Source organism: Schistocerca piceifrons, chromosome 2, assembly GCF_021461385.2.
Source record: "Schistocerca piceifrons isolate TAMUIC-IGC-003096 chromosome 2, iqSchPice1.1, whole genome shotgun sequence".
NCBI lineage: Eukaryota > Metazoa > Arthropoda > Insecta > Orthoptera > Acrididae > Schistocerca > Schistocerca piceifrons.
Genome location: NC_060139.1, coordinates 847,828,988 through 847,851,817, shown reverse-complemented (window position 1 = coordinate 847,851,817; position 22,830 = coordinate 847,828,988). Strand labels below are relative to the sequence as shown.

The 22,830-nt window shown below is 42.5% G+C and overlaps 1 protein-coding gene across 1 annotated transcript in view; it reads right to left on the bottom strand.

Moving 5' to 3' along the window:
• Positions 1-4,789: 4,789 nt before the first annotated feature.
• LOC124775926 (trypsin-like) overlaps positions 4,790-22,830 on the bottom strand; it is a 43,584-nt gene continuing 25,543 nt past the window's right edge. Inside the window, exons 7-8 of the mRNA XM_047250771.1 lie at positions 19,301-19,465; positions 4,790-4,996 (exon numbers count right to left, since the gene is read on the bottom strand). Of these exons, the coding sequence (XP_047106727.1) occupies positions 4,811-4,996; positions 19,301-19,465 (351 nt within the window). The 3' untranslated portion in view covers positions 4,790-4,810. The remainder of the gene's footprint in view (positions 4,997-19,300; positions 19,466-22,830) is intronic.

Sequence of the window (22,830 nt, the reverse complement as noted above, 5' to 3'; positions counted from 1 at the left end):
AAGACATCACCAACAATGCCTGCCCAAACGTTCACAGAAAATCTGTATTGATGACGTGATTGCACAATTGCGTGCGGATTCTCGTCAGCCCACACATGTTGATTGTGAAAATTTACAATTTGATCACGTTGGAATGAAGCCTCATCCATAAAGAGAACATTTGCACTGAAATAAGGATTGACACATTGTTGGATGAACCATTCGCAGAAGTGTACCTGTGGAGGCCAATCAGCTGCTGATACTGCCTGCACACGCTGTACATGGTACGGAAACAACTGGTTCTCCCGTAGCGCTCTCCATACAGTGACATGGCCAACGTTACCTTGTACAGCAGCAACTTCTCTGACGCTGACATTAGGGTTATCGTCAACTGCAGGAAGAACTGCCTTGTCCATTGCAGGTGTCCTTGTCGTTCTAGGTCTTCCCCAGGCGCAAGTCATAGGCTGGAATGTTCCGTGCTCCCTAAGATGCCCATCAATTGCTTCGAACATCTTCCTGTCAGGACACCTCCGTTCTGGAAATCTGTCTCGATACAAACGTACTGCGCCACGGCTATTGGCCCGTGCTAATCCATACATCAAATGGGCATCTGCCAACTCCGCATTTGTAAACATTGCACTGACTGCAAAACCACATTTGTGATGAACACTAACCTGTTGATGCTACGTACTGATGTGCTTGATGCTAGTACTGTAGAGCAATGAGTCGCATGTCAACACAAGCACCAAAGTCAACATTACCTTCCTTCAATTGGGCCAACTGGCGGTGAATCAAGGAAGTACAGTACATACTGACGAAACTAAAATGAGCTCTAACATGGAAATTAAGCGTTTCCGGACACATGTCCACATAACATCTTTTCTGTATTTGTGTGTGAAGAATGTTTCCTGAAAGTTTGGCCGTACCTTTTTGTAACACCCTGTATAGACAATGTGAACTACCGACACTAGAATAACAGTACTGTTAAGTGGTTACCGTCGCTGTGGCAACAGGTCAGAATATTGCCGTCGTATACTTTTCCAATGGATTCAGTAAACCCGTACAAGAGGTGCACCGGTGGAATACGTATTCATACCGATAAGCAACAGATGGACCTAATTTTACGAGTAAGGTTGTTTTTCAGTAAGAATGTTCGGCGGGAGATTTAGTAAACGAAATGTCAGTCACTTACAAAATAGTGAACAAAGATGTAGTCGATCCGAGAACTTTCAAGACAGAAATAGTTGGAAAAAAGAGAAAAAAATAAAATTTCATTCAAAAACATGATTTTTTTTCATATAGTTTTCCCCCTCGAGCTAGAACACACTCTTCGAGTGAAGAGTCATTGAGAGGTCAGGGACTTTTCAGGCAAATTTCAAGTGATGTGGTAATAGTTCAAAGAGAGTCCCTGCTGGGATTATCTGAGACAGATTTCTGTTTTCAGCATTTGTCGTTCAGACAAGAGAAAATATTTACCATCCAAGAAATTGAATGTCTATAGTTAGTCACAAAACGCTGGCTGTCGAGTTTCGACTCGTTCTGCACACCTACATTACGCATTCTCTGGCTGCCAATTAGCATTCAGTAGTGTTCTGAACGCTCTGCTGTAAGTGTCGTACCCAATTACACGTGATCGTACCGTTATTTATTGGGAGTTGTTATGTGTGATGGTGGTGGTAAGCAACAAGTTCTAAACAAACAAATGAGAGACATAATCGGCAATATACACGCTTACATCAAGCAGAAAACACATGTCGTTTCGAACCAGCAGCAAGGCAATCTCCGTCCTTTCTTGACCTGCGTGAATCGTCGAGGGGATCGGACTATAGTTCGGGTGACCATATTTTCTTCGGACAAAAGTGGGACTTTCATACATTTTCTTGGCCAAAAAGTGGGACAATTTTTATTTCTCGTTACATATCACTTTTAATGCTAACATTTCTTCTTCCTCTGCAAATATAGCCTTCACTGATATGAATGGAAAGACTGGAAAGAAGTACATTTCAAGTTTTCAGAAATTTACTTATTAAGAAATTTAACATTTATAACACAGAATGTAGAAAGACATGCAGTAACAAGCACTACAAAAAAGTTCTTAGTGAACACAAGGAATTTATGGTTTTGTGGATTCCACACTGCAGTCATATTTCTTCGAAGATGAAATTTCATTCAGCAGCTCAGGTTTGCCTAATAAGTATGAATAGAAGCCAGTGCAACCGTATTTACTGAAGTTTAAACAGGTCAGTAAAATACACTTAACGCTCCTCACCGTAAATCTATTCCTCTCATCTGTCCACTGTGATGATAGTAAGCTGAAAACTCCTTCAACATTTGCATTGTGGGCAGGGAGTGAAAAGAAGTACTGCGCTATATTAAGTGATTCTCTGAACCGTTCATTACACTGGCAAGATCTAAAAACCTACACCATTTTTCATGTGCCATCAACTGATTCCATTGTTCGCTGTCTGTTTTCACTTGTTGTTTTACAAATGACTGTATATGAACTATTTCATCAAATAAGAGGCTGTCATTTACTAGAATGCCCCTTTCATTTAGCCACATTAAAATAGTTTCAACTACTGACCATTCTGTGAGCATCATCCATGAGAATACAGAAAACTCAGCTATTCCCTGTAACCATGAGGATAAATAGTCTACTGAAGCATCATAAAACGTTGATACTGCTATGTCAAATTTCTTAACAGACTGGTCATCACAATCATCCAGCAATTTTTTTACACTTAGTGGTACAAAATGTTCATGTTTCCTCGAATTCAGACTTGTCAAAGCTTTATTTAAGACTGCTAATACTTCACATATGGAATTATTCTGTTTCTCAATGCCCAGAATGGATTGTTGAAAACACTCATTTGTGAATGTACAAAAAGTACATAACGTTCATTTATAGGATCACTGAAAAAACTCTTTAAGAATGCAGGGCACTTTGAGTTAGACTGTGACAAAAAGTAAGATTTCACAGGTTCATACATTTTCAAGATCCTTTCTATGGCTGGCAACAATGAAAGCCACCTTGTTTTGAAAAAGGAAAGTAAATTTTTGTAAGTGACACCAACAAATTCACAGAATTCAGTGAGTTCTGCAACACGAATAGAAAGAATATGAAAATGGTTGTACAACTTCATGACAATGCAGTCAATGTCAACAGGTAAAACATCACAAGCACTCTGAAGTGTCTTATGAACAACATGTGCTGGACAACCTATACCAACAATGTTAGAGTTTTTTAATTTTTCTTTCAGATGTGAAACTTCCTGGCAGATTAAAACTGTGTGCCCGACCGAGACTCGAACTCGGGACCCTTGCCTTTCGCGGGCAAGTGCTCTACCAGATGTGTTCATTGACCCCCCCCCCCCCTCCCCCCAATTACAGTTAGTATTGTCTGCACCAAATGCAACACACTTCGAGATGATACTGAATGACTGTATAACATGAGATAGATAATTGGAAATTGTTTCGGACTTTTCGTTCTGCAATTCATCAAGATCAAGCAATTTCGTCTGCAGTCCACCCTCACTTACAGAAAAATACTGAACTATCACCGGGAAAATTTTCTGATGCCCATGGTTGCTAGCATCAGTAGATATTGAAAAGTATTTTGCACTGTTTACAGCAGCTATTACCTGTTTCTGGGAATGCGGAGCTGTAACATTGTTGATAGTTGCTTCACACTTTGTTCTTCCACACGAAACATTTTCTGCAATCTTAGAACCAGAAACAAATGTTTTGTTTAGTTGAACACCGCAGTCATTAGAACAATAGCTTTGGTGGTGTTTAACAACATGGAATGACAGGGTTCCTTCTGCTGCAGCTACGTTTTTCTGTTCCTGTGTACTTGAAGTTACAAAGTATCTCGTCATTTTTTGTGAGGAACCTGCCGATCGAAGATTCTTCCTGTGTTTCTCTGATTCCATATGATGCTTGAGATCTGCAGCACCACCATGAGACACGGATACAGCACAGTTACATTTTGCTGAACAGTCATTGTCTGTAGCAATGAAGCATGGAAATTTCCTCTGAAGCTCTTTCGATTTTCGTTTCGGCATCGCCACGACGTGCTAGCACTTCACAAAACTGATACAGAGTGCTGACAACAATGGCAAGCAAAAGCAAAGAAAATAAGAGTACGCAACAATTATAGTGCTTAAGCTGTATATTATCAGGGGGTACCAACGTACGGAATGCCAGTTTCAATTGATAGTTTATAAAATCGACACTCAGAAAATATTTTAACCACCCTGTAAGTGTCTGAAAATAATCCTTGAAAATAGGGACAAATTGCTTGTTTTAAAAAAAGTCGGGACAAATTTTTGAGCCTCAAAAAACAGGACAATCCCGTTTAGTCGGGACGTATGGTCACCCTAAGTGTTCTTGTTTATGTTCGTTTATGTGTATATAGGGTAAAGCAGATGACTAGCTATTGAGTGTACGTGTGTCACTTCCACATTAATGTGATTTTTGAGACATTTGAATCAAAATTTCAGGAGTTTCCAGAAGGAAAATCAAGTACACTACTGGGAGACAAATAAGTAAAGTGAGAGAACGAAGTGTTTCTGGAAACCAAGAAATGAACTGAAGACCAAACGAATTTATTACAATGGTTGATTTTGGCTGGTCATATGTTGCTAAATCGTAAGGAGGATAAAATAAAGTTTTAAAACGAATAAAAGCATTGTCGATGTATGGGCCTTTATTGTTATATTATTATGGATGGGAAATTTTGATTGGTAATAACCTGTAAGCTCGGTTATAAATTCCACGGAACACGTGTGTTACTTTTGAACGAGATGTGGACGGTCAGTGCTGCAGGCAGCTACTGTTGCAGTTTCTTGAGAGATATCTCTGCGTAACTGGCAGCGAGGGTATCGGCGATCCAGTCAGAGTAGGTGGCCACGTCGGTGTAGACCCCAGGGTAGTGGGGGATGCCGCACACCTCGTCACCCCAGGACACCAGCCCCGTCACCGCACCACCACACGTCATCGGTCCTCCACTGTCTCCCTGCAACACATCCTATTGGTTTAGTATTTGGAAAATATATTTTCCCTTTTCAGTACCTTTTTTTTTTTTTAATACAATTAATACCTTATATGTGCTACCATAGGTATCTGAAAGGGGATCCAATTTCAAAACACTGTAGAATCAGAACCATTGCTCAGAATGACGTCCAATTTGAACAACATATTATTGACGCATGGGGAAACGTCATGAAATAATTATAAAAAATGTAACGAAAATGTGCAAGTATCAGAATATACACACAAACAGACGCACAGCACACGGCTGTTACTCAGTTTGCGTCCGAGACCCTCAACATGACAGTCTCCATGAAGGATCGCTCGCTGCTGGTATAGAACTAGAACGGTGAATGTGGACAAGTAGCCCTATGAAAGTTCCGGACACTTAAGGGTATGAAAAGAGGCATTGTTCCAATGTCTGCTAAGGGTCTGGAGAAAATGATTACAAAAATTCGAAAAAGACAGCTTCTTGTAGAGTGCAATGTGGCAGAGTCAGAAAAGCAGTTGATCCGACGTCTGTTGGAGATATGGGCACAGCATTGCAGGAGGGTTCGAACAATAGTGTGCAAGCATCCAGGACATAGGGAATTGCCCGAACGTTGGAGATGCCTGTGAGCACGGTGCATAAAATCCTACGAAACACCCTCCATTGCTGTCCGTACAAAATCACCCATGTTCAGGAATTGCTTGCTGCTGACCTACCAGCAAGACAAACGTTTGTTCTGGTAGTTCTTGTTCGCATGGAAATGGACAATTAACGGCCATGGAACATTCTGCGGATAGACGAAGCCCATTTCTCTCTCCAACGACATGTCAGTACACAGTATTCCAGAATAAGGGCTATGGAAAACCCACACGCATATCAGCCGGTACCAGCATGGTTCTGCGAAGGTGACTGTGTGGTGCGGGTTGACGGTATAGTTTATAGTAGAACCGTATTGTTTCGAGGAGATGAGTCCTGCGGGTCATGTTACCCGTACCGTCACTGGTGAACGCTGTGAGAGTCTTAACGCGCACCAACGTCATTCCAACTCTTCAGCAGCGTGGATATATGGGTAGGATCACTTTTATGCAAGAATGGCGCTCCTCTGCACATTGCACAGCCAGTGCCGGAATTTCTAGAATTAGCAGCCAATATTTCCCCGCAGCCTGGCTGTCCAGATCACCTGATCTTAATCCGTGTGACTTTTGGCTGTGGGTTTATCTGAAAGATGTTGTGTTCCGTGCTCCAACTACGAACGTAGCGGAATTGAAGACATGTACTGCGCAACGCGTTCTGAACGTCAGCCCCGAAACACACTGATCTGCTGTGGAATATCCTATTTCCCAGTATCAACTTGTGGTAGAAAATGGCTGACAGCGCACTGAAAAGTCTTGCGCCTGTCTCAGAACAATTAGATGGCTCTGAGCACTATGGGACTCAACTGCTGAGGTCATTAGTCCCCTAGAACTTAGAACTAGTTAAACCTAACTAACCTAAGGCCATCACAAACATCCATGCCCGAGGCAGGATTCGAACCTGCGACCGTAGCGGTCCTGCGGTTCCAGACTGCAGCGCCTTTAACCGCACGGCCACTTCGGCCGGCAGAACAATTAGAAACCGATATCATTGCTGCTTTTTATGCTTTTTTTGGCCTCAGGACTATTAAGAACCAATGTCATTTAGATTTTTATACGGTTTTTGGCCTCATGACAATTAAAAACAAATGTCATTGTGCTTTTTATGCTGTTTTTGGCCTCGGGACAATTTAAAACCGATTTCCCCATTCGATGTGGTACGACCTTGCCGCGATGGATGGGCTTACCTAAGTAACAGCGCCACAGCTGTTGACTGCCGAACTTGTGCAGACGTGCATGTTTAACAGTATGGACGATGTAGTGTGCAAATCAAATCACAGCAATTCATCTGTCATTTGTAACCAACCCCATTTACGTTAAGACACTTGCAGCGCCATCTATTGGTAAAGTTTTCTTTAATTTTTTTTTCTTCCGTGACATTTTCCCCTGCGTCAGTAATATGCTGTTCTGAGCAGTGGTTCTCTTTCTACAGCGTTTTGCAAAAGCCAGGCGAGTTTTTATGCTCGAAAGAATAGATAAGCAGTTGTTAACATCATTCTTAGACAATGAATGGGCGGCACTTAGTTCCTGTGTCATGGACGTAAAGGAATAGTGAGCAAAGTTTAAACTGACTATAAAACGCGCTGTGGAGAACTTAGGTGTGAAGTAAGTGAATTAAGAATGGGATAAGACTTGCCGCGGTTTATCAACAAAATTCAGAAAATCTTGAGATGATAAAGATTGTTGCACTCTCGATTTAAAAAGAAAAAAAAAGAAAAAGAAAGCCGGCCGGAGTGGCCATGCGGTTCTAGACGCTACAGTCTGGAACCGCGAGACCGCTGCGGTCGCAGGTTCGAATCCTGCCTCGGATATGGATGTGTGTGGTGTCCTTAGGTTAGTTAGGTTTACGTAGTTCTAAGTTCTAAGGGACTGATGACCTCAGAAGTTAAGTCCCGTAGTGCTCAGAGCCATATGAACCATTTTTTTTTTTTTTAAAGAACCATCAAAATTTCGGAGGGCAAAAGTTAGCAGAAATTAGTGCGTCTACGAAAAGATAGATGCACAAACTATAAGACAACTTCCACTGTCATGCCTTAGAGAAACATCTAGCTGATAGTCGTAGAAAATTCTCGTCTTACGTAGAATCACTAAGCGGGTAGGAGGCTTCTATTCTCTCACTCGTAGACAGTCTGGTGTAGAATAGAAGACAACGAAAAAAGGGGAAGTTCTAAATTTTGGGTTTAAAAAAAAAATCATTCACGCAGAGGCCATAGAAATAGGGATCCCTGGCGTTGTAAAGCAGCTGAAAATAAGTTCCGATGTCCACTTGGAATCCAGTTTTACTGCTTCCGGGGAGCAACGAAGGTGCCTCCACGTGTGCATTTTACTTACACGCTACAGAGAAGAAAGTAAAATGCCGGCGCTCCCCGGAAACGTTGCCCAATCGGGCAACGGCCAAACCTTCCACCACCGGAAACCAATGCAATCAAAAGCCAAAAACAAAAACAGGTCCTCTTCAGGGCCAACCCTGACGATCGTCAGCCTGAACGTCGAGGGAATCACCAAGAATAAAGAGGATGTAATATCGCAACTATGCCAATCAGAAAAGTGGGACGTACTGTGCCTGCAGGAAACGCATAGAGATGAAACAGCAAACAAACCCAATATCAAAGGAATGCGCTTGGCAGTAGAAGCACCTCACAGAAGGTATGGGAACGCAATATTTACCAGACACAAGATGCTGCTCTCTTACACGAGTAAGACAACCACCAACAACATTGAAGTGTTAGCCATAGAGAGTGGATCATTTACAACATGCTTCGTATGTAAACCCCCCGGCCAGAACTTACACATTTCAACGCCAGAAAGCTTCAACAACCAAAGGACTCACTTCGTTGTGGGCGACTTTAACAGCCACAGCACCACCTGGGGTTACGACGAGACAGACGCCAATGGTCAGCTGATAGAACAATGGGCTGAGGCAAATAATCTCTCACTTCTCCACGACCCCAAGCTCCCCTGCTCCTTCAACAGCAAAATTTGGAAGCGAGGTTACAATCCCGATATTTGCTTCGTCAGCCGGAGCATCTACGGCACCTGCTGCAAAAGAGTATATGATGCAATCCCAAAGACGCAACATCGACCTATTGGAATCCAAGTCTACTCACCAATCAAAACAACCAAAATACCTTTCCGTAGGAGATTCAACTTTAAAAAGGCTAGGTGGTCAGAATATTCCCAAGCGCTGGATGAGGAGTTAGCCAGTCTGACCCCAACACCAAATAATTATCCTATCCTTGTTGAGACTTTGCGAAAGGTATCCAGACGCTATATTCCTAGGGGCTGCAGACAACACTATATCCCAGGGCTCTCAAATGCCTCAAAGGACATCCTGGAGAAGTATCAAGTATTGTTCACGGAAGACCCATTCAGCAACGAAACCATCACCTACGGCACAGCTTTAATGTCAGCCCTCAGCGACGCACGCGAGAAGAAGTGGATAGCAACCCTAGAAAGAATGGATATGTCCCACAGTAGCAAAATAGCCTGGAACCTGATTAAGAAACTGAATGGTGACCCAAGGCTAAGCAAGGCCCCGGCCAACATAACTCCAAACCAGGTGGCCAGCCAACTCCTTCTAAACGGCAAGTTCAACTCCAAACGTAAGAAAACTAAAATCACATGCCTACTGCCAACGGAAAACACCAACTTCCAGAAACCATTTTCCATGAGAGAGTTGAACAATGGCATAAATACCATGAAGAATGGGAAAGCCGCTGAGTTTGATGATATTTGCGTGGAACAGTTTAAAAACTTCGGCCTTGGCGCCAGGGACTGGATACTTGGACTTTTTAACGTGTGCTGTGAAACCTTTGAAATCCCGAAACTGTGGAGGAAATCAAAAGTGGTGGCTCTCCTTAAACCCGGGAAGGACACAGAGTCTCCGAAGAGCTATCGACCCATAACCCTTCTCTGCCACCTGTTTAAGCTCAATGAAAGATCGATCCTCAACAGAATAGAGAAGATCGTTGACTCGAAGCTAATTCCACACCAAGCAGGTTTTAGACCTGGAAAGTCCTGTACCAGTCAAATTCTGGCATTGACGGAACATATCGAGGGTGGGTTTGAGAATTAACTAATCACCGGGCTGGCACTAGTCGACCAAGTTCCACCTATGATACAGTAGATCACCGGACACTACTGCATAAAACCTATGATACCCTGAAAGACTACCACCTAGTCAAGATAATCGAATCCCTGCTCCAAAATAGACAGTTCTTCGTAATGTTTGAGCGGAAAAAGAGTCGATGGCGGAATCAGAAAAATGGGCTCGCCCATGGGAACGTGTTGGTGCCAATCCTATTCAACATATATACAAATGACCAACCAACTCCAGACAAAATCAAAACTTTTGTATATGCAGACGACCTGGCAATAACAGTTCAAGGCAACAGGTTTGAAGCCATCGAGGAGAAACTAGAAACCGCCCTTTCTACAATGTCAACCTACTACAAAAAGAATTCTCTAAAGCCCAATCCCTCCAAAACTCAAGTGAGTGCATTCCATCTGAACTCGAGGCAGGCAAAGTACAAGCTCAATGTTACCTGGGATGGGACATTACTAGAACACACAGATACTCCCACCTACCTTGGTGTCGTGCTGGACAGAACATTGACATACGAATATCATTGCGAAAAAACACGCAAAAAAGTAGAAGCACGAAATTCCCTAATAAGAAAGCTGTCCAATAGCAAATGGGGAGCCAAACCTACCGTGGTCAGAGCTTCAGCCCAAGCTTTGTGCTTCTCAACTGCCGAATATGCCTGCCCAGTATTGTGCAAATCCGCCCAGGCAAAAAAGGTAGATATTAGCTTGAATGAAACATGCAGGATAGTGACAGGCTGCATGAAACCAACCCCCATAGAAAATCTTCACAGGGCCGCAGGTTTCACAAACCCTGACTCACGTAGGAAAGCCCATGAACATACCGAGAAGCTAAAACAAACCTTTGATGCCCGTCACTCAATATTTGGCCTAGTGTGTGGCCCCAGCAGACTCAAATCCAGACGCCGTTTCCTAAGTTGCGCCTTAGATGAGCCCCCCATCTACTATCCGCTAAGAGAGGACCCACCAAGCGACGTTTCTGGTGATTGGAAAACCTGGAGAATGCTTAACCGCATCAGAACTGGGGTGGCTCCTGTGAAATCTAATCTGATCAACTGGGGTTTGTTGGACGAAAATGACGACAAATGCGACTGCGGCACTCGACAGGACATAGAACATTTTCTACAATGCCCTGCCTGCCCCCACAGATGCACCCTCGACGATCTATGGCTGGCTAAAGAAGAAGCATTGGACATTTCCCAATACTGGGCAAACAAATTGTAGTTTCCGGACACGAAAAAGTAAGTTTACAGCGTCCGCCTCATACTTAGCTTGTGCATTTACTGTGAGTCTCTCGCTCAATGCAACGTATAAAGCGACTGGAAAAAGGCGCAGCCGTCTCCCGTGTGTAAGAATTGTAAAAGAGTGGACCCCCAAAATTACGGACCAGCGTTCTTAACGTCGCTGTGCTACAGAATTCTTGAGCAAATTCTAAGTTCAAAAATATCAAATTAACATTAACTTGAAACAGAAGAGCTTCTGTCGACAAATAAGCACGGATATAGAAAGCATAGCTCGAGTGACAGTCAGTTTGTCCTCTACTCGCACGATATTCCGTGAGCTACGGATGGAGGGCAGCAGGTAGATTCCATATTTCTAGATTTCCAGGAAGCCTTTGTCACAGCGTTACACTGCAGACTGTTGACAGAGATCTGAGCATAAGGTATAGGTTCTCAGATATGTAACTCGAAGACAATGTAAGTAATGGAACCCAGTACGTTGTTCTGGACTGTGAGTGTTCATCGGAGATAAAAGTATCGTCAGGAACGCCTGAGGGAAGTGTGAGAGGATCCCTTTTATTCTATATATAGGCAATCTCATGACTAGGGTAAGCAGCAGTCTGCGACTATATGCTGATAACGCTGTACTGTGCGGGAAAGTAGCGCCATTGAGTGGCTGTAGGTGTAGAAGCATACAGGATGAGGAATATTGTTTTAGAGATGTTGCTGAAAATGTTGTCCGTTTACTTTAATGCACAAATGGCATGGATAATGTTTGTCTAACACGGTCAAAACACTCAGGTGTTCACTTGTAAAGGCTGCAATTTCAGCCAAACGGACAAACAGTTTTTCAGTGGTGTTTACCAGCGTGTCTTCCCCAAACAGAAATCCACAGAAGTGAGATCGAGAGAAACTGGCGGCCACGGTACTCGCCCACACCTCCCAATCCAACAACTGGGAAAAACATTGTATAAATGTTCTCTGACATCACCGGCAACCTGTGGTGGAGCCCAGTCATGACGGAACTACAATCGTCGCCTTCCAACGTCTCCGACTGTACTTCGTCAAGACAGTTTTCCTCATCGACCGTGTTGGGCAGAAGATACGACCCAATTACATGGTCGTGAACGGTACCAGCGCACACATTTATGGTAAATCTATTGAAGATATAACACACGAATTGCCTTAGAATTTTCCAACTCTCAGGCATGGTCCTTGTGGCTGTTGAATTTTCCTTCCCTTATGAAGGCAGCCTCTTTAGTAACAAGACACACGTTTGGAAGTCAGAGACGTTTACAATTTGGTGTAGATACTACTGACAGAATCCCAAGCTCTGGGGAAAATCATCAACTGGTAGGTGTTGTACCTTCCGATGCTTCAATGGGTTCATGCACGTCTCGTGTAAGACGTTTCACATGTTGCACTGGCGTTGGAGGAGTTTAGTTCCCTGGCTGGCGCTGGGGTTGCCCTCAGTTCGCTGGAACACGGCTTCCTCAAACTGAACTGTTCGCACACTACTGGACGTACCTGTCTTCCGTCAGTCGGTCAATGTGACGTGATACTGTAGAGCCTGCCTGAATATCATTCTCCATAGTCAATTAACTCATTTAGTGTGTAATCATCCATCAAGAACCTGTAAACATCACTAGAAACTTTTGTGTAAACAAAATACAACATAAACAGTAATAATGTAATTCTTTAACTAGTGCTGTGGACACTACTAGCTGTAAGATGTAATTGTATTGTAAGTAGATTCCAGTGTCATCATGTTTCACACAAAGCAGTCAAAGCAAGTGTGAGGGATTGCCTCAATGAACTTCAGCGTCAAATCCTTTAAGGACGCTTAGCGGGGAGGCAGAGTAGCTGGGCCATTTATGTCACATAGCACAAGCGTTTCTTTTATCTCCTCTAATAAATCTGCAATTTGTATACACCCTGTATGTAGATGGCAGGGAGGCTATTCTGACATTGGGGTTGACAACGAAAGCAAGGCTAAAGAAAAATCAACTCACGTTCACAGGATTTGTCGACATGGAAAAAGCGTTCGCCAATGTAAAGTGGTGCAGGATGTTCCAAATTGTGAGAAAAACAACGGTACGCTACTAGGAAAGGTGGGTCACGTTCACTATACAAGAACCATGAGGGAACAATAAGACTGGAAGGCCAAGAACGGAGTGCTCGGATTAAAAAGGGTGTAAGCGTCTTTCGCCCCTGCGGTTCCTTCTACACAGCGAAGAAGCAATGACAGAAATGAAAGAAAGGTTCAAGAGTGGAGTTAAAATTCAAGATGAAAGCTTAACAATGATAAGAGTCGCTGGTGCTATTCTCAGTGAAAGTGAAGAACAATTACAGGATCTGCTCAATGCGATGTACAATCTAATGAATACAGAGTGTGAATTGAGAGTGAATCGAAGAAAGGCGAAAGTATTCAGAAGTAGCAGAAATGAGAACAGCAGAAACTTATCATCAGGATTGATAATCGCGAAGTAGATGAAGTTAAGGAATTCTGCAACCTAGGCAGCAAAAAGCCCACGACTGACAGAGCAAGGACATGAAAAGCGGGCTAGCGCTGGTGGAAATGGTATTCCTAGCGAGGAGAAGTCTACTAATATCGAACATGGGAATTTGAGAAAGGAATTTCTGGGATTGTACGTTTGGAACACAGCGTTAAATAGTAGTGAAACATGGACTATAGGAAAACTGGAAACTAAGAGAATCGAAGTATTTGAGATGTGATGCTACAGAAAAAATATTGAAAATCTCCGGAGAATCGGCGAGGACGGAAATATATAGAAAACACTGACAAGAGGAAGAGACAGGGTGGTAGGACATCTCTTAAGACACCACGGACTAACTCCCATGGTAGAGGGGAGCAAGACAGACTGGAATTCATCCAGCAAATAAGTGACGACGTAGGTTTCTAGTGCTACACTGAGACGAAGAGGTTGGCGCAGAAGAGGAATTCAAGATGAGTTTATTTCATGTTACTCCCCTTTGATGAGTGCTAATGTATTATTTTTATTCCGTCCAGCACGGTTTTTCTCGGTCATTCTGATATTATTTTTGTATTTCAGAGTTTTAGTTTTCAGTGCTCGCCAAACATTGTTTGAATAATTAGTTGGATACCCTTGATTTAATCATGATAAAGATACCATTTTAAATAGTTGAATCAAGAAGGTCACCTTCATATTCATAATAACAATGGGCAAATATGTTTGTACATAATACTTTTACATTTGACAAGCTGGTGTGTAGTGATCGTGAGGGTAGTGGGGTGTACATCTACATCTACATCCATACTCCGCAAGCCACCAGACGGTGTGTGGCGGAGGGTACCTTGAGTATCTCTATCGGTTCTCCCTTCTATTCCAGTCTCGTATTGTTCGTGGAAAGAAGGATTGTCGGTATGCTTCTGTGTGGGCTCTAATATCTCTGATTTTATCCTCATGGTCTCTTCGCGAGATATACATAGGAGGGAGCAATATACTGCTTGACTCTTCGGTGAAGGTATGCTCTCGAAACTTTAGCAAAAGCCCTTACCGAGCTACTGAGCGTCTCTCCTGCAGAGTCTTCCACTGTAGTTTGTCTATCATATCCGTAACGCATTCGCGATTACTAAATGATCCTGTAACGAAGCGCGCTGCTTTCCGTTGGATCTTCTCTATCTCTTCTATCGACCCTATCTGGTACGGATCCCACACTGCTGAGCAGTATTCAAGCAGTGGGCGAACAAGCGTACTGTAACCTGCTTCCTTTGTTTTCGGATTGCATTTCCTTAGAATTTTTCCAATGAATCTCAGTCTGGCATCTGCTTTACCAACGATCAACTTTATATGACCATTCAATTTTAAATCACTCCTAATGCGTACTCCCAGATAATTTATGGAATTAACTGCCTCCAGTTGCTGACCTGCTATTTTGTAGCTAAATGAAAAGGGATCTATCTTTCTACGTATTCGCAGTACATTACACTTGTCTACATTGAGATTCAATTGCCATTCCCTGCACCACGCGTCAATTCGCTGCAGATCCTCCTGCATTTCAGTACAATTTTCCATTGTTACAACCTCTCGATACACCACAGCATCATCTGCAAAAAGCCTCAGTAACTTCCGATGTCATCCACAAGGTCATTTATGTATATCGTGAATAGCAACGGTCCTATGACACTCCCCTGCGGCACTCCTGAAATCACTCTTACTTCGGAAGACTTCTCTCTATTGAGAATGACATGCTGCGTTCTGTTATCTAGGAACTCTTCTATCCAATCACACAATTGGTCTGATAGTCCATATGCTCTTACTTTGTTCATTAAACGACTGTGGGGAACTGTATCGAACGCCTTGCGGAAGTCAAGAAACACGGCATCTACCCGTGAACCCGTGTCTACGGCCCTCTGAGTTTCGTGGACGAATAGCGCGAGCTGGGTTTGACACGACCGTCATTTTCGAAACCCATGCTGATTCCTACAGAGTATATTTCTAGTCTTCAGAAAAGTCATTATACTCGAACATAATACGTGTTCCAAAATTCTACAACTGATCGACGTTAGAGATATAGGTCTATAGTTCTGCACATCTATTCGACGTCCCTTCTTGAAAACGGGGATGACCTGTGCACTTTTCCAATCCCTTGGAACGCTACGCTCTTCTAGAGACCTACGGTACACCGCTGCAAGAGGAGGGGCAAGTTCCTTCGTGTACTCTGTGTAAAATCGAACTGGTATCCCATCATGTCCAGCGGCCTTTCCTCTTTTGAGCGATATTAATTGTTTCTCTATCCCTTTGTCGTCTATTTCGATATCTACCATTTTGTCATCTGTTCGACAATCTAGAGAAGGAACTACAGTGCAGTCTTCCTCTGTGAAACAGCTTTGGAAAAATACATTTAGTATTTCGGCCTTTAGTCTGTCATCCTCTGTTTCAGTACCATTTTGGTCACAGTGTGTCTGGACATTTTGTTTTGATCCACCTACCGCTTTGACATAAGACCAAAATTTCTTAGGATTTTCTGCCAAGTCAGTACATAGAACTTTACTTTCGAATTCATTGAACGCCTCTCGCGTAGCTCTCATCACACTACATTTCGCTTCGCGTGATTTTCGTTTGTCTGCAAGGCTTTGGCTATGTTTATGTCTGCTGTGAAGTTCCCTTTGCTTCCGCAGCAGTTTTCTAACTCGGTTGCTGTACCACGGTGGCTCTTTTCCATCTCTTACGATCTTGCTTGGCACATACTCATCTAATGCATATTGTACGATGGTTTTGAACTTTGTCCACTGATCCTCAACACTATCTGTACTTGGGACAAAACTTTTGTGTTGAGCCGTAAGGTACTCTGTAATCTGCTTTTTTAATATTTCTATTTACGGCTGAAATCATCGATGCAGTAGCCGCTTTATGATCGCTGATTCCCTGTTCTGCGTTAACTGGTTCAAATAGTTCGGGTCTGTTTGTCACCAGAAGGTCTAACATGTTATCGCCACGAGTCGGTTGTCTGTTTAATTGCTCAAGGTAGTTTTCAGATAAAGCACTTAAAAAAATTTCACTGGATTCTTTGTCCTTGCCACCCGTTATGAACGTTTGAGTCTCCCAGTCTATATCCGGTAAATTAAAATCTCCACCCAGAACTATAACATGGTGGGGAAATCTACTCGAAATATTATCCTTCAGGTGCTCAGCCACAACAGCTGCTGAGCCAGGGGGCCTATAGAGATATCCAATTTCCATGTCTGAGCCTGCTTTAACCGCGACCTTCACCCAAATTATTTCGCATTTCGGATCTCCGTCAATTTCCTTCGATACTATTGTACTTCTTATCGCTATAAACACGCCTCCCCCTTCACTGTCTCTGCGGTATACATTCCAATCTGAGTTCAGGATTTCATTACTGTTTACGTCTGGTTTCAGCCAACTTTCTGTCCCTAGTACTATATGGGCATTGCGACCGTTTATTAATGAGAGCAGTTCTGGGACCTTTCTATAGACGCTCCTGCAGTTTGCTTTTAGCACATTAATATTGTTATTCCCTGTTGCATTTTGCCTACTCCTACCTTGCCACGCCTCAGGAGGCGTCTTGTCGGGCCTAGGGAGGGAATTCTCTAACCTAAAAAACCCACATGTGCACTCCACACGTACTCCGCTACCCTTGTAGCCGCTTCCTGCGTGTAGTGCACGCCTGACCTGTTCAGGGGGACCCTACATTTCTCCACCCGATAGCGGAGGTCGAGAAATTTGCACCCCAGATCTCCGCAGAATTGTCTGAGCCTCTGGTTTAAGCCTTCTACTCGGCTCCAAACCAGAGGACCGCGATCGGTTCTGGGAACGATACTACAAATAGTATATGTAATGTGAAGCGACTTTTAACACTGAAGGATAACATATGGAAAAATTGAAAAGCATAAGATCCAAATCATCCCTAGCAACATTAGGCTTTTGTTCCTATAATTTTATATATCACATTATAGCGTGATTCTTAGCTTTCGTATTTTTGGTACAGTCAGTTTCAATTACTGCTGATCGGGACGTATTCATTGTTCATGTATCACGTTTCTGATAATGTGTTCTGTTTATTGAAAAAAAAAGTGGTCATTGAAAACTGAAGTAAAGTAACGTTTCTCTTTCGTTGTTGCGTTACGTGTCAAGTTAATGAATGACTTTCTGTTTTGAATTATTACAAACTGTTCAGTCTTAGAGAAATTAAAATATTTTGTCATGTACGGCGTTCTCAACCGAGCTCTCGTGCATGCATTGATTGTTATTGCTTACAGCTGTTTCAGTATTCACATTCATGTTTCCACTCAACATAAACAGTTCCATAACTTTTGTTCATACAGGAGCTAACGACCATATTATTTTCATGTAACATTTACAGCTCTGCTGCCGGCCGCGGTGGTCTCGCGGTTCTAGGCGCGCAGTCCGGAACCGCGCGACTGCTACGGTCGCAGGTTCGAATCCTGCCTCGGGCATTGATGTGTGTGATGTCCTTAGGTTAGGTTTAGGTAGTTCTAAGTTTTAGGGGACTGATGACTATAGCTGTTAAGTCCCATAGTGCTCAGAGCCATTTGAACCATTTGAACAGCTCTGCTAAATTTAAGATAAAAAATAATAACATTCTCGATAACTACTCACAAATTAATCAGTATAATTGTAAAATTTTTCCGTTTAGTAGCTGTTAACGCAACGTGTTTCGTTGTTATAGTAACTTCAAGTATCACACTAATTCGCATTCTGCTAGTACAAAAGTCTTCGGAATAGATGCCTTCCTGAAACCTGCAGGATTATGTTACACGTGTCACTTCAGTAAAAGACGTTGCGAATAGGTTGCAGATGTGGTAATCGTTGGGGTAATAGAAAAGTAGGTGGAATTAAGGAACATAGTTCAAGAACTTGTTAAAGTGTCGTATAATTATGCTTCTCACTTACCACATCATTGTATTCCTGTGTCGACCGGACGGAAGATTTAAACCTTCCTTTTCATATACTTACTATCCCTATATGCTATATGAGTAGCGAGGGAAGGATTTCCTGGATCACCAGACGACCCTTTGAAATCGATCACCACAAAGTACACTTTACTTTAGGTTCATCTGGCCTCTGTGTAGTGAGTATGAAAATAACCTACATCGATAGAGTTTTGGAAACCACCAGGAACGCAATTCAAGCTTGATCTGCGATATTAAACATTAGTGGTGTCAGGACATGTTTTTTGAGATTATTCAGTAGTCCTGTGGGGGCCATACAGTGACAGTTTTTGGCTAAAAATGGCATGGTTCTTTTGGTTTTCTCCATAGCGTCATCTTGGTAAGCTCTTTTCAACATTAAAACAGTTTCAACATTTTTACCGAGTAGAACACAAAATTTTACAGCTAAACTTCGTTCACTGAAACTTGGCTTCATAAAAAACGAAACACGAACAAAACTGCGCAAGCAAAAACAATCATTGCAGATGAACAGAACAAGCCAGGTCGACAACACAGGCGGCACTGAACTGGCAATGAATGTCTCTGTACGTGCCTATCGGCAGAAATGCGTAGTACGCAAGCGCCAACCACGGCAGTGTTATTCCGGTTTTCTTGTCTACCCCCTCATACAGTGGCATGAATGTACTGCCAACCTTACGCGCCCCTCAAGACAAGACACGCGGAACTCACCGTTGCGGACGCATTGTACTAACGAGCCTTAAACTATCGTGATTCTGAGCAAGAGCTCCTGATTGTCCCATTCGTCAGCGCCGATTGTTACGCATCCCTGAAACCAGAGTCACAATGGGTTCGTTTGTATGCGAGAAACAGCACGTTGTTGACCCAGTCAGAAACACTTGTCACATTGTTCTGTTCGGCTACTCACGTTACAGGAGTCCTTTCCTCCTTCCTCCAGTCCAGCACAGATGTTGTCCGCTCGTACTTCGGCGTCAGGGTCGTCGTAATTGGCGTACAACTCGGCGCACTCGTCTGACAAAATCAGTGGCAGATCTACGGCTTGTAGGATCGCAGGCAGCACATAATATCCGTCCTGAAACACAAAACAAACGGTATTTGATAATCACACATCCAGTGCATCTCGAAAATAAATACGCACGTGAGTGCGTTGATGGTGGCTGTCGATCTGGAGAGATGACAGTCTCACTGCCTCGACGAATGGAATTGTTCTGTGAAATTACAGGCCATGATCTCGTCGGAAATTGTGCAGGGTGGCACACAGTGGAGTACTTGTACCGAAATCGTCGCCAAAATTGCAAAAATTAGTTTGCCCAAAGAGTGTAGCAAGTATATTGTATAGTAATTGACCAACTGGTAGGTTCATACCTGCGTTTTGGGGCCTGTGGCATATCTGTTAGTCCCTAGGAACAGTTGAAATGAGGATTTTCTCCCAGGGAACATTTTTCTTGATTAAGGTATTGGCGTGATTCTAATTTTTTGTGGCTTTTCTAAAAGAATTTTTTTAATATGCAGCAGATCTAGATATCAAGGGATTTTAACAGCTTGTATTTAAACTTGAACCAACCTAATTACTCGAATTTATAACACACCAACGACACTGATGAGTTTAACTGAACAGTGTTTTCGTTTGTCATTTTCTTCAGCAGTTTTGAATGTGTTGGGGTTTATTGGTCCTATTCTAAAGTGTAGTCGCGATTGTTACAGTACTGAGAGCCGGTTTCAAAGATAAAAAATTCTCCAAATTTCCCATACTTAAATAAAAAGATTTTTAAAATAACATACAGCTTTTGTTTAACTTATTGAAAAATTCATGTGTGTTCCGATTGCAAATGACCTTATAAATAAATATGTAAACTGTATGACTCATGTGAATGTGAATCTGTAAAACTTTATTATTTCACGTTTAATGTTCTTTCCAAAGGAAAAGGAAGTCTTTAACATAAGCAGAAGAGAAACAACATCAAAGATTGCATAATAATACTAAGAAGAAGGGAGATGATGCTGAAATTATTGTACAAAGATGAAATTGGGCGAAATAGTCATAAGTGCTGCCACCTGGCGGACACAAGGCGAAACCTTTCGCTCTGATTGTGAGTTGCCATTACGTTAATGTTGTCTTCGTTAATGTTGCTGCTACAGACGGTTGATTTGTTACGAATATTTCTGCGTTCCTTAATGAGTGTGAAATTTAGTAAGTTGCTAATTCCTTAATATTGTTACGTTCAAGTTATATCTCTTTGTTTGTCATGTTTGTCTGCTATAAAATTACCCTTTTAAGTTATATTTTCGTCAATGATGAATCCGAATTGTGCTTCACGGGCAGTTTATTTTATTTACGGAATACTAAAGGATACAAATATACATGTGTACTCTTTTCTAAAAAAAATATAACAGTTAATTCTTACATGTCTGAAATTGGCCTTGGCGTTATACAGAAGTATTATTGAGCCACTGCCTTCGAGAGATAAAAGTTAAAGTTTTACAGCCTTACTTTTGTTTCTGTTTTCTGCCACTGAAAATGGAAAACGAAATCTTTTACTTTAGGGATATAACACTTATCATTAAATTAAAAGCGAACTGGTGCGCTTTAGACTTTGATTTTGGCCAGGATTTCGGTGCAAATATTCCACTGTGCGTCGGAATGAGAATGTGATACAGGCTCGTCACGTGTTCCGGACCAGATCATTGGGGACACACACACAGGGTACTCCACGTCTGAAGTCATTTAGGCAAAGAACTTCCTCCGCCCACAGTAGTATATCTCAGTACGAGCGCACTGCGACTCCCCTCGACAATTCTTTCAGACTGTTGCAGCTACTTTCGCACAATGAATGCTTACTTGCAATGGTATTTACGTAGTCTCACCAGGTGAGGCGTGTATAAAACTCAGTTACATCCACCGAGATGTCTTACCTTTTAGACTGGACTTGCACACACTTTTACATAGAAAGTAACGTCAAGAAGTGAGCGTGTAGCATCAGTTTTATATTATAATAATATCAACACAAAACAAAAAGTGTGGGAAAGGAAATAAAGGTTAAAGAACGTGAAAGAAAGACAGTCTTTTAGAATTACAAGAATGAAACGTTTAATGGAATTTATCATAGGGGATAAGCTTATTCTCCAACGAAACAGCCAATTGTTGTACTGTTTCTCTGACCGCTGTAATTTATTTTGTACACCGGGGCCTGGGGAGTAAAACGTGAGTTAAATTTATCTCAAGACTACAGGGGTTAGTTTAGCGAGGAAGCTTGCGACCCCTTTTACATAACGAGAGAGCGTACTAGATAGCAACAGGAAAAGTCATGGCACGAGCTCCGAAATGACAGTAAGTAAGCGATCGTAGACTAAAATTATTCAACAGAGTAAAGACATAATCGCGTGACGAGATCCTGATAAGATTATGTGAAAGTGTGAACGAACTTGCTCCCTTTCTAGCAACAACAAATTGTTTATCGCCGAGGCCATGAAGGATACCAAGATACCTTTAACATAGACAAATGTAATGTATTGCGAATACATAGAAAGAAGGATTGTATGATTATATGATAGCGGAACAAACACTGGTAGCAGTTACTTCTGTAAAATATCTGGGAGTATGCGTGCGGAACGATTTGAAGTGGAATGATCATATAAAATTAATTGATGGTAAGGTGGGTGCCAGGTTGAGATTCATTGGGAAAGTCTTTAGAAAATGTAGTCCATCAACAAAGGAGGCGGCTTACAAAACACTCGTTCGACCTATACTTGATTATTGCTCATCAGTGCGGGATCCGTACCAGGTCGGGTTGACAGAGGAGATAGAGAAGATCCAAAGAAGAACGGCGCGTTTCGTCACAGGGTTATTTAGTGAGCGTGATAGCGTTACGGAGATGTTTAGCAAACTCAAGTGGCAGACTCTGCAAGAGAGGCGCTCTGCATCGCGGTGTAGCTGGCTGTCCAGGTTTCGAGAGGGCACGTTTCTGGATGAGGTATCGAATATATTGCTTCTCCCTACTTATTCCTCCCGAGGAGATCACGAATGTAAAATTAAAAAGATTCGAGCGTGCACGGAGGCTTTCTGGCAGTCGTTCTTCCCGCGAACGATACGCGACTGGAACAGGAAAGGGAGGTAATGACAGTGGCAAGTTAAGTGCCCTCCGCCACACACCGTTGGGTGGTTTGCGAAGTATAAATGTAGATGTAGATGTGTGTTAAAAAAAATAAAAAAAGGAAACCCCGCTATTCCCGTTTTAAAGAGGTTCATCGGGCAAATATAATAGTTATAGACCTATTACGCTGGCGTCAGTGTGTTGCAAAGTTATGGAAAATGTTTTATACTTGCGTGTTAGGTACTTTTTTGAGCTCCTCTATGCAAACCAACATTCATTTCACATGCAGGGATGATGTGAAACAGCTCGCTCTATCCGTCTGTGTGATCCAGAGCGTTGTATACAA